This window comes from Cicer arietinum, chromosome 1 (genome assembly GCF_000331145.2).
Source record: "Cicer arietinum cultivar CDC Frontier isolate Library 1 chromosome 1, Cicar.CDCFrontier_v2.0, whole genome shotgun sequence".
NCBI classification, from domain to species: Eukaryota; Viridiplantae; Streptophyta; class Magnoliopsida; order Fabales; family Fabaceae; genus Cicer; species Cicer arietinum.
In genome coordinates, this window is record NC_021160.2 from 24,649,070 (window position 1) to 24,661,769 (window position 12,700).

Here is a 12,700-nt window from a genome sequence, read left to right on the forward strand (position 1 = left end):
TCCCTACAGTTCCTCTAGGAATACTCGAAACCACTAATATGGGCATCAATTAGAAGGTTTAGTATCATTCCGGCTTGAAGATGCTGTCATACTCCCACCAAGAACATGATATAAATTGTTAAGTCTTGTAAGTTCAGATTTTTCATTACATTGTATATTGGATATTTATTAGCATTCACCAATGATTTTAGGATGAACCTTAATGTATACAACAACATACAAGAGTTCGTTTGTATATCATAGAAATGGCCACGTAGAGTTAAGGACTTGTTTGGTGGCCATGATCAGATAGTGATATACATAAAATAACAGGATGAGTTGGATAAGATCCTATTATATCCAATGTTTGATACAAACAAGATAATTCACTAGATAGATTCCTGTAATTATATCCTACGTCTAATGTAAAATTACCTTTCTATTAGGTGGCTTGTGGGGTTCAAGGGCGTGTTATAAAAATTATTAATAACCTCGAATTTCCCACGGAACATGTGATACTTGTATTGACAAATGGAATAACATAGGCTACAATAAAGACACTGGAAAAGGATGGCTTAGGCCCTTCTTGCATTTGAACTGTGCCCAAACCTTTGTTAGAAGCATTGTCTCAATGTTAAATGTTTTACTTAAGTCATGTACTAAGAGTATTGGTTGTTCAGCCATTTCTCTTTTAAGGGCGTCAAAAGCTTTCTGAGCCTCTGTACTTCAAGCAAACTCATCATTTTTTAGAGGGTTCCTTGTGGCAGAGGCACTGGTAGTGACAAACAAGTGCTGCTAGGCAATGTTGGTGGTGTCAAGTAGCAGAGATAGTGGAGGGTTTCTGACAACAACAATTGGGTTTTGAGTGGTCCTGGTAGTGATGACAGGTGATGTGCAATGGAGGTGGTGTTGAGCGGCGAAAACAGTGGAGGATGCTAGACATTGACGATGGGGAGTGTGTCGATGTTAGGGCTCAGATGAGTTGAATTAGTTCTAGCAGATTCATTGAACTAGTTCTAGAAGTTAGAAATTTATTAATGGGGGTAATTAGTTAGTTAGAAGGTAGAAGCTTTTGTAGGTCTGTTAGTTATTTTAATTTTCTGTTTTAGGTTTGTTAGTACTTTCTGTTTTCCTATTTCCTAGGTTAGGGCTGTTTGATCTTTTTCCTTTTTATCCTATTATACAGAGAGCCTATAAATCAAGGTTCTCTTTTGTCAAACTTAGAAGTTTTCATCAAGTGGCATTCCGGTTGAAGGGTGCATTCGCCCTTAAAGAGCATATCCGCTCCTGCTATCCTTTCTTTATTAAATAAAGCCCTTTTGCTACTAACTTCTTTCAAAAGAACCTAACAGTCGAGTGGTGAGCAGTGATGAGAATGTTGATGAAGGTGGCAGAGAATTTTGGGTAAAAGCACCAAGGGTGCAGGCGGTAGAGGCGGTGGTGGTGGAGGATGCGAAGTGACAAATACCATTATGGAGGATTGAAAGAAAAGGAATGAAGAGAGGGTCAAAAGTAAAGGTGAAAAGGGGGGATTTTTTCCCTATCATTTTTAATCCAGCTTCCTCTCATGAAGAATCTGAATAGTGAGAAAGCCTTATGCTTTGATTTTTTTTTAAATGTATATGGCATATGCAATGTACAAAAGCACACAATGGCACAAAGTAACTTTTTATTTTACAAAGGCACAAAGTAATTAATGCATACATATATTCAAATATATTATTTACATTGCTGGGTTTACTTGACATAATATTAAAACAAAACGTGTTCTGTAAAAAAAAATGTTTTTGTGGGATCAAAGAAACACTTCTATGTGGAGAGCTATACACGGGCTCATGCAGTTCAATAGTACCTTGATCAAGTTGAAGACCAGTTCAAGTTTTAATAGCATTGCTCGCGAAGATCATCCCACACCTGGAATGCCTCATAATCTTACCAAACGAATAATACTAGGTTTTGTGGGATTTATTGAGATTGTTCTTGGCTGACTATGTACCCTACTACGATGGAAGTGACTTAGCAGGCTACTGAAGATTCTATTACTGAATGGGATCATTGTAATGTCACATGATGCTGGCTAACATGAAACTTAGATGAGGAATTTGAGTTGATGTTTATAGTGTCCATTTGTTCAGTTAACTGACCATACCTGCAATTTGTTAGTCTTACTGGTTCAAATATGTCGACACGGCAACGCCTCATCCTTAATTTTTTTTGCTTACACATGCAATTGACAGCATGATCTAATAATGATTTGGAATTAGCTATACCTCTGCAACATTAAGCCCCATCTTTTTAATGTGTTTTAACTGGTTTTAGAGTCTATAGTACTTCCTTTCTTCTTTTCGGAACAGTATAGTACTTCCTTTCATGATCAAAAGAGTTCTATTTTTTAGTGAAAAGCAACTGAAAATATTTTGTTCCATATCTCAGTTATTTACACATTGCTTTTGATACCAGGTTGGTGACTTGGGTCTGTCGAAAGTAAAATGCCAGACTCTAATATCTGGTGGTGTGAGAGGAACCCTACCTTGGATGGCACCTGAACTGCTGAATGGGAGTAGTAGCCTTGTTTCAGAGAAGGTTTATTTAACTCATTTCAAACGTTGATTTATTTTAATGCTTCCTGCACATTTTGTTATTCTCTAAACTAGTTTTGTTCTAATATTTGTTCTTTCAGGTTGACGTGTTCTCATTTGGTATTGTCATGTGGGAACTCCTCACTGGAGAAGAGCCGTATGCTGATTTGCACTATGGGGCAATCATAGGTAATCCGAAGGCTGAATCCTTACTGTAGAGTCTGCGTTTATATTAGCTTTTGGTTATTGAGCTGTCAGTTTATCCAAATATTATTCAGGTGGCATTGTGAACAACACTTTGCGGCCTCTAGTTCCAGAATCTTGTGATCCAGAATGGAGAGTGGTGATGGAGAGGTGCTGGTCATCAGAGCCATCAGAAAGACCTTCATTTACCGAGGTTGCCAATGATTTACGATCCATGGCAGCCAAGATCTCTCCCAAAGGACAAAATCAACAGCAGCAACCCACTTCATCTCAGAATCAAGTGCAGAAATAAATCCTTCTAGTGCTGGAGCAGGATGCTCAGTTTCATATCTGTCTATGGTTTGTGTTTTCCATCCTTTAGGAGGATCAATGCATTGTGCAATATATGCCTTAGGAAGGTCTTGTAAGTGTCAGAAGGTAGCCTATGGTTGTTAATAAGTGTCAGGTCGTCTATTCATGTAATACACCCAAACCTCACCGAACATCATGTGATTTTTAGTGCTTTACTTAAAAAAGAAAAGGAAAAAGAAAAAGAAAAACGTTAGTCCGTATTCTGAAGTTTTTACAGTACTTGTAAAAATGGATATTGTAAAGAGTAGTAGCACTTTTAAGTTTTAACTGTGTTTGGTATTGTTACCGGTAGTTCCATGTTTTCAAGTGGGTATTTGCTGTGCTAATCCACGACTATTTCTTTTCTTTAACAAATACCACTACTGGGTTCGACTTATGGCCGCCCTGGCAATTAAATTTCCTTGTTCCCATCAATTATGTGGGAGCCACCAACAGCTGAGCGTGACACAGCGTACCGTTGGAGTCTGCTTTATCCTTCTTGAAATGGAATCCTTATATTATATCATTTTCATTTTTCTTTTCTAATATTAAATTGTGTTGCCGTGTATTGAGCGACCGACTTGGCAATTGAAATTGCCATTTGCCAGATACATAGCGGAACATTGTTGGTTGCATTTCCAAACTTCATAGGATCCTTTATTTAATTGTTCAAAAAAATTTTATTATTATTATTATTATTATTATTATTATTATTATTATTATTATTATTATTATTTTGGTTGAAGATGTGGCAAGACAGTTGTAGCTTCATTTTCTGTCATTGTCTCCTTTGCATATCTGTCCTCTTTAATGATCATCACCTATAAAAGTATATGTATAAATAAAGCCCCTCAACTCTAACTCCAAAAACTTTATATTCTTTCTCTGCAAATATGGCTGTTTTTGTGGGAAGGCCATTGGTTGAAGCAGTGGAACACAATGGAGAAGATTTCAGTGATCACCAAGAGGCTAGCGGATGTGGGTATGGGTGCTTTCATGTTTTAGGGGTTAGATGGTGGCAAGGCCATGAGGAAGGTAAAGGCCTACTAGAGCAAAAGGAAGACTTGTGGTGGAGCTGCAAGTTGAGGAAGATAAAGGAGGTTTCAGAAGTGATTGCAGGTCCTAAGTGGAAGACATTCATTAGAAAGATTAGCGGGTATGTCAAGAAGCAGCAGAAGAATAGGTTCCAATATGATGAACAAAGTTATGCTCTCAACTTCAGTAGTGGGGCTCAAAGTGAAGATGATGGCTTGCCACACAGTTTCTCTGTTAGGTTTAGTGCTCCTTTTCCCTCTGGACGTCGCCAAACTGAACTATGATTCATGCATATTGATTATTCAGAGGTATTATTGCCTAAATGTGTTGGAATCATTCATTATTCTGTATAGGTCGTTACTTTTGTTCATATGAAAATTTTCTTTTCCTTTTCTCTATCCTTTGCCTAATTTTTTTCAACTGGATAAAACATTAGAAGAACTAGGACAGATAAAATACATACCAAACTCAAACTTAACAATTTTGTGGTTTTTAAGGCAAAATGCAAGACAGAGAAGGAAATGGAGAAATGAAATGATGGCACAAGAATACATTTTGGTAGATGTATTCTAGGAGACTTTGAAAACTAATCATTTTGGTAGTCAATCGTGCCGGTTCATGGCGAAATCGCGCTAGAGCGGCATAGCGCAGTGCCTGGCTGTGATGACAGTGCTCTGCAGCGCGAAACATGAAAGTGGTTGTTCTGGCCGTGATTGAGGGTCATGTGTTGTGTTCGATTCGCGTGTTTCTCGTGGCCCAAAAAAAGTGAATGTGTTATTTTTTCAGAAAAAACTAAAATTGCGCTTAAATTTTAAAAATCTATAGGGGTATTTTAGGATTTTTGCTCTTAACAATAATTCCATTGTTCTTTCTCCTTGGAACACTCATTATCACTCAGTTTTTTGCGAATATTCCCTCATTTCTTGCAAAATCCAGCAGCGCTGTCCACCTTTCAGTCGCTCATCACCCTATTTCTTCTTTCTTCCTTCCTTTCCTTCCTTCCTTCTTTTTCTTTTTTACTCCTTCCTTCCTTCCTTCCTTTGTTTTTTTTCTTTCTTTAGTTGTCTCTTTTTTTACTTACTCATTCTTGCTTTCATTTTATTTTCTTCTGTTTTTCCTAAGTTTTAACCCCTCTATTTTTATATTCATCGTTATTTCCTTAACATTTGTTGGTATTTATATATATCTTTTGATTAAGATTAGTGGGTTTTTATTGGTATTTATAAATATTTAAGAGTTTGAGTCATTGTTTGATATAAAAATATAAGTTTATATAGTATTATTCATATAATTTCTCTAAAAAAAGTAGTGGCCATGCTGGTATCATGCAACCCACTGTCCTCCTATCTTATTTTTTGGTTTTGCCGCGATGTGCCATATGAGATTAACTACTTAGATTTTGTAGTATATGTAGTATGGATTTCATCATTCAAACCTATATACCTATGCCCAAACACAGGGAATACCTTCTCAGCAAACAAAGTGGTGCCAAAGAGAAATTTGATCTTATTATTTGATTTTAGAGTAAATACTTATTTTTATTTGAAAAAAAATCTTACAATTTAGTTTGGTCTCATAAAACAAAATTCAACTTTTAGTCCTTGAAAAATAAATAAATTGAGACTAATTATTTCCCAACCAACATTCATGTACAAATCGTTTTTTATCGGTGTACTGTAAAATTGATTAGTTGAGATTAACACTAAAAAACGTATATGGTCAATATAGAGGAGAAATGAATCTACAACTATCTCATATTTTGAAACCCTAATTTTTCACATCATTTGCGATTGGTATCGACGAAGAAGAATGCCATAATGTTATCTGAGTGAGAAGGCTCTCATTGCATGAGTGTTGAATACTATATTGTCATGGAATGATTATCATTACATGATAAAGATTAGGAAATTGAACTTGATGGCGACCTTAAAAAATCAACAAACCAAGATCGATCATTGTGTCTAGAGGGGTTGTTTTCTCACTAATCGACCTCTACATGTCCACATCATGAAGGAGCAAATGGTAGGGGTTTGACATCCCGTAAGAAGAGTGAAGGTTAAAGAAACATATTCAGATATGTTTGTGTTGTAGTTTTACCACCCATTTGATGTGCAAAGGGTATTGAAAAAGTCTTTTCATAACCACCTCCTTATCCTTGGATTGTTTCAAGAGAGCCAAATACCATCCGAGGTTCCTTATATGCAATTCTTATCTAGGTGCAAGTTCATAATATTCCAAAAGGCTACATGTTTGAATCAATGGGGAAGAGTTTGACTTGTTTCATTGGAGAATTTCTAAAATATGATGTAAAGAATAACTCTACCATATGGATACAATATATGCACATTTGAGTCTTGATCACATTCGACAACCATTAAAACGATTGAAATAAGGAAACCGGCAAAATAGGCAAAAAAATATGTTACATTCAAATATCAGAGGTTGATAAATTTTGTTATCTTTGTGGTATGCTAGGGCATATTGAGGACCACTGTGATATCCTTGTGGCCATGGAAGTTGATGATGGCACAAGAGGATGAGGTCATAAATTGAAGGTGGGGTACCACCAAGGATCAGTGGTGGTGGCATTTATTGCATTGATGACAAATTCTTAGAGTCCTAATTAAAGCTGTCAAAAAAGCCTTCAACTCCAAGGCTTTTTTGAAATTTTTTTAATAAGCCTATAATACTAGTCCCTTATTAAAATAATTTTTTTAAAGCTTCGGCCTACTATTTCATGGGGTTTAAGGGAGGAGGCTCAAGGACTTATAGGCCTCAAATATTTTGTTAATTTTGAAATTTCTTTCTTGAAAAATTTTAAAATATATATATTTTTTAAATTTTGTGAGAAAAATAAAAAAAATTCTTGAAAAAAATCAATCTTTTTTCACGAATAAAAAAAATTGAAATTTTTTATCGGTGAAAAAATAATTTTGTCAAATTTAAAAAAAATCGATTTTTTTTGAAAAGTGGGCTATATGCCCACTAAGCCCATAAAATTTTAGGGGGCTTTTAATGTTGGGGGCTTTCTTTTTTGAAGACTTTTAAATTATAAATTTTTTTGCCCCTCCAACATGTTGGATGAAGCCAATAATTAAGGGGTTTGTCAAATTGACAGCTCTAGTCTCAATCATTCGCCGTGAGCTATCAATATAGGTGGTTACTATGTCATTCAATGTGTGTTACTATCAAAACTCGACAACTTTGTTTGGAAAAAAATTTAGGAGGGCGTGAAGCGGTTACTACAATTATGCCAACTAATGATGTATATGAGGACTTAGTGGAGAAAATTAAAAAAAGATAAGACAAGAAAACAGTGGAACTGCATCTAATGTAGCCATCAAAGATTGTCACACTATCTCCAGCACAACTATAACACATGCCCAAGATGTGGCACAAAAGAACTCGAGTAGTGTAGTTCAACAAACACAAAAATCATAACCTTTTTGTTATTTTTGAATTTCAAAAACTTAAAAAAAACAATTTATGCCACCGACAATATTACTGGGTTGAGTCGCGGACTAGGTCGCTCTCTTTAAGACGTTTCGAGGTACTTCCCAAAAGGTGCAAGACAGACTATCAACCACGAAGTCCCTATGATAAAGCAACCCAGAACACTGAATCAAAGTTCTATTTCACTGTAGAAAACCGTTCTAGAATTACACCCACAATATGACAATCTGATGACTACCAGTCGTAATATGACACTAAGACCATTCAAAAGAAATAGAAGAAGGGAGTAAGGAAAATGAGAAGTAAGAAAAGCCTCAGATACGAAGAACTTTTGGTGTGCTTTTTCAACTGAGGAGAACATTGTATTTATAGATAAAATTCATAACTGGATCAGAGAGAAAAGTGCGATCCATTAGGTCTGATTCGCCAAATGTGTGTTCTGATATTTAGGATTTGACCAAGAAACGTGTGCCACGATTTGTTTGACCACCAAAACGTGTGCCACATTTTGTTTGACTTAACAGATACACAAGATCAGTGATTAGGATTTTGACCAACAAAACTGAAGTGCGTAATCGAGGGGCAAGGAACTAACTGGATCAAATGTTGAATGTTGACTTGGTGGAGGGCAATTACGTAATTAACACATCAATTAGAGAAAACAACACAAACATCCATTTAAATAAATAAATAAATAATTTTCATATGTTAAAAATTAATACACCACGTAGCCAAAGCCGGGCCGGACCAGGCCGTGAGGCGCACACTTGCGTGCCATATGACCCTTTTTCCCACAATAAAAAGAGATAAAAGGTGAGCAAGGCCAAAGCCAAAGCCAACACTAGCTCACATAAATGTCATCATTATTTTCAACAAACTTCCATTAAAAACATCATCATTTCCAACACTTTTTTTATTGGTCGACCCTGATAAAGATCTTTGGAGGACAATGATTATTCAAAGTTGGAAGTGTCTTGGATTGGACAATGATTATTCTAACAATCACACATGTTTTCTTTCTATCAGAGACTTTGATATGTTGTTCAACTACATCATGGTTGGATCTTTTTTCTCAAGTTCAACTAAAAAACGTGACTGCTCTAACCTCTTACTACTCTTTTATCCTTCTTACTCTAGAGCCATGGCCTATTGTCTGATGCACTCCTCAACGTTTCTGTTTCAAAAATGTTTGGTTACTTGTGTTGGAACAGGTTGTATAATTCAGAGGAATTGAAATTGAGAAGAAAAGAGAAGAAAAATAGAAAGTCAGAAAAACGAAGATTGATTATCAATCTGGACAGTCTGGAGAATGATATGTTAAGCATTACAGATTGTTCTTGGTTTTGAAGGATTTTATAGAAACAATTTTCTACTTAATCAGTTACAACAAACTTAACAAACTTCTAACTATATTCTAACTAACTTCTAACCATATTCTAACTAACTAATTGCAAATCAATTTGAATTACATCCAACATGCCCCCTAATTCAAAGTGATTCAATTGACATTAATACAAGATTGTTCCTTATCTATTTGAACTTCACCCTCTTCAATCTTTTAGTTAGGATGTATGTCTTCCTGACATTAATACAAGATTGTTCCTTATCTATTTGAACTTCACCCTCTCAAGCTTTTAGTTAGGATGTATGTCTTTCGATCATTGATAGTGTAGTGCTTTAGTTTCATTCTTCCTTTCATCACTTGATATCTTAAGAAGTGAAATCTTGTTTCTAAATGTTTGCTCTTTCTATGAACACTTAGATGTCTTGTGCATTCTCGAGCAAAATATTCTTCTTCACCACACCGATAGCACAGTTTCATGCACTTTGTTGATCTGTTCAAACATTCATTGATTTTCTTAGACTTCATCTTTATCTCCACTCTCTGATTCAACAATCTCTCACAAGCTGCATTTTTCACCGAAATCATGCCTTCTTCAATCAAGGCACTCATGGTTAACAACACATCAGCTTTTTTCCCCTTGCCGCCTTGACCAATTGCAGTCTTCAATGCTTCATTTCATCTTTGTTACCAACTTCATGTCATCTTCCGACAATCCATCCAACGGCTGCAAATCAGTCTTGTTGCAAGACGAACGTACAACAATTCTTGCCCTATTGCTAGGAGCCGCAACATGATTCCTAGCTGCATCTACTGGCTTTCCTTGGACCTCACTCTTACCATCATCACTAATATCATCCAGCCTAATTACTTCCTTCTTTTTGCGAGTAGAAACTATAGGAACCCTTCTCATGCTTCTTCGCACAATAGTAAGAGTGACAGGAACATTAACATCTTTGTTTTCTAGTTCAACATCGCCTACAACAACTTTCTCTCACTCTGCGGTTGACAATTTTCCATTGAGTGGTAGTTTTACAAGCTGTGCGAGGTTGAACAGTTGGGTTCTATTTCTGGATAATGGTGCCTTCAATACAAACCTATTTGTACTATCAAACATCTTTATTTCACCATGCTTCATCTTCATTGAATATCCCTTTTCAAGTAGTTGTCCAAGACTTAACAAATTGTTCTTCATTCTTGGCACATACAACACATCACATATGAAATATTGCTTGCCATCTCTCCTTTGAATCAACACGTTTCCTACTCCTTCTATAGTTACATTGCTATTATCTGCAAATCTGATCTCTCTTTTTACCTTCTCATCAATGCTTACAAACCAATCTATGTGGCCAGTCATGTGATTCGGGCAACCAGTATCAAGAAACCAAAACTGAGACGAAGAACGTTCTTCGTTTTTAACACTTTTTCTAGGACGTTCTTGGTTTGTAGTTGCCATCAACAACACTTTGTCTGAAAATAGAGAATGTTCTCCGTTTGTGGTGGCCATCAATAAAACATCATCTGAATCTGAATCCTCAGTTTCCATTTGAGTTTCATCATCATCTCTTTGGACTTTTTTGGATTTGCATTCATTTGCAAAGTGCCCCCATTTTTAACAATTGTAACATTGGATTCCCTTCTTGTTGAATTTCTTCTTGCCATTCGAGTTCTTGCTGTTGTTATCACTTCTGTTCTGATTTCTTGAACTTCCAACCCCTTCATCAGAATCATCAGTCTCTTCATCAGAATCATATTTCTTGTACCACTTGAATTTACCTTTGCCTTTCTTGTGCTTCATATCACCTTGGATGGTCTTCTTGCTATCTTGGGCCTGCAGGGCCTTGCAAATCGTCCATCTTCAACTTAACAAGGTCCTTTGATTCTTTAATTGCCACCAATATGTGATCGTACCTGACACGTCCCGTGTCCTTTATAAATGAATATATATATAATAATAATAATAATTAAATAATAATAATAATAATAATAATAATAATAATAATAATAATAATAATAATAATAATAATAATAATAATAATAATAATAATAATAAAACCAACTTTTCCCTTTTCTTTTTTTTCATTTCACTTTTCCCCCTTCTTCCTTCTCTTCCTCTCAGCAACCCTACTCCCCCATTTTCATTTTTTTTTCTTTTCTCTTCTTTCTTATCATTCCCTTCTCCTTGCTTCTTCTCACTCTATTACTCAAATCATCAACCCTTAAAAGGGATTTAACATCCCCACAAGCATAATTTCTCAAACTCTTACAAATTCTTTTGGTTGGGGTTTTTAGGTTAGGGTTTGTGTTCTAAGGAAGTAAAAGGGTACCCATCTCTTGAGAGTTGTTGATTGAGACTCATTGAGGTAAATGCACAACTCTAATCCTAGTATGAATTCATAGAAAAATGTAGTTTTATTTAAAAATCTTATTTTTGTGCTTAGGATATATTTAAACGATTTTTAGGGTTTCCTAGAGCTAGCTAAACTTTAGAATAATTTTTCTAAAGTCTTGAAAATATTTTTTGATACTCAGATTTGTCAGTTGAGACCCTGCCGGCTACTTTGAGAGTTGTTAAAGAGCAAACTTAGACGATTCTCCATAGATGTGAGTTGACGACGATCATCGTCACATATTTTTATAATGCTATTATTATTATTTTGTTGTTTTCTATATTAAAGTATTTATTGAAAAATTTGGGGAACACAACCTTTGAATTTTATCTCAATTTCTTCAATTATTTAATTTAACGGTTGTTGTTATATAATATGTTATTAATTTGATTTACGTATGAGTTAAAGTATTTAAATCTTGAATTGTTATGCGATTGAATATGTTTTTTCATGAATTACGATGAAATGATTTTAAATGCGCGTTTTGAGAAATCAGTGTTATTGTTATTAAATTGTTAACTGCGTTAGGTGCACCTAGTTACCTCGTGTTGATTAGGAAAAGTTACCCGTTAGATGAAGCCTCCCCTATGAGAAATGTAATCCGTAGGAGGAGAGGGCTATCAACACGATGTAAGCTCCTTAATTGATACGTGATGATGCGTTGCGGGATTGAGAGGAGAGAGCCATCCGTTAGATGGAGCCGCCCCTAAGGGAAAGGCCACCCTTAGGAGGAAACGGCTATCAATGAGATAAAGCCGCCTCTTGGTTCTACAAATTTGGATTGTTACTTGTTTGATTTTTATGATGATTTTAAGGTTGTTCATTTTGATTTCGTTTCGATATTAAGTGGATTTTTTTTTATAATATTTTTGTCAAGAGATTACATTATAAGTTTAATGACCATATATGTGTATATATTTAAATTTAGCATTTTTTCTAGATTATTAAGTAATATTGTGTAACATAATTTTTGCCCGATTGTAAAACAGTTATTCGTGCCTTTTTGTGTTTCCTTTCTAATTGATGGTGGTTGTTGTCTCCTCACTAAGTCTTTGTGACTTACCCCTTTATGTTGCTTATTTTTTTCAGATTCGCAGGCAGCTGAGTAGCAAATTGTTATTTGATCCAAGTCTCAATATATTTCTTTTTGGTAGGCCTCTTTGATCGAGGACCCTTTTTTTGTAACGTCTGTTGAGTCTATGTAAATTGCAGCTATTTTGGAGTTTAGAAGTTTTTGGAAAGTGTATTAAACGATTAAATTATGTTCTTTGAATTGTGACTGAATTGAGAATTTAACAGGGATTTTATAAATTTGGGAATGTTGAAGATACAGAGGATACTCTGTCGAAATTTCGAGGAAAAGTATATATATATATATATATATA

At 35.3% G+C, this 12,700-nt stretch overlaps 2 protein-coding genes across 4 annotated transcripts in view; both read left to right on the forward strand.

The window, feature by feature from the left end:
• The window catches only part of LOC101492288 (uncharacterized), an 11,102-nt gene extending 7,644 nt beyond the window's left edge, over positions 1-3,458 (forward strand). For both annotated transcript variants that reach the window (XM_004514007.4, XM_027330361.2), the window contains exons 8-10: positions 2,440-2,562; positions 2,660-2,747; positions 2,837-3,458. In XM_004514007.4, coding sequence (XP_004514064.1) covers positions 2,440-2,562; positions 2,660-2,747; positions 2,837-3,054 — 429 coding nt within the window. In that variant the 3' untranslated portion in view covers positions 3,055-3,458. The remainder of the gene's footprint in view (positions 1-2,439; positions 2,563-2,659; positions 2,748-2,836) is intronic.
• Positions 3,459-3,835: 377 nt separating this feature from the next.
• On the forward strand, positions 3,836-12,634 carry LOC101491954 (uncharacterized). Of its 2 annotated transcripts, XR_012161716.1 has the most exons (3): positions 3,836-4,435; positions 11,458-11,529; positions 12,405-12,634. XR_012161716.1 is itself a non-coding variant. In XM_004514005.4 (2 exons), exon 1 carries the CDS (start codon positions 3,986-3,988, stop codon positions 4,409-4,411), a length of 426 nt encoding a protein of 141 aa, XP_004514062.1. In that variant the 5' UTR covers positions 3,838-3,985; the 3' UTR covers positions 4,412-4,435; positions 12,405-12,634. The 2 variants fall into 2 exon arrangements, 1 of the variants encoding a protein (XP_004514062.1); XM_004514005.4 differs by lacking the exon at positions 11,458-11,529 and having other exon boundaries at positions 3,838-4,435.
• The last annotated feature ends 66 nt before the right edge of the window (positions 12,635-12,700 follow it).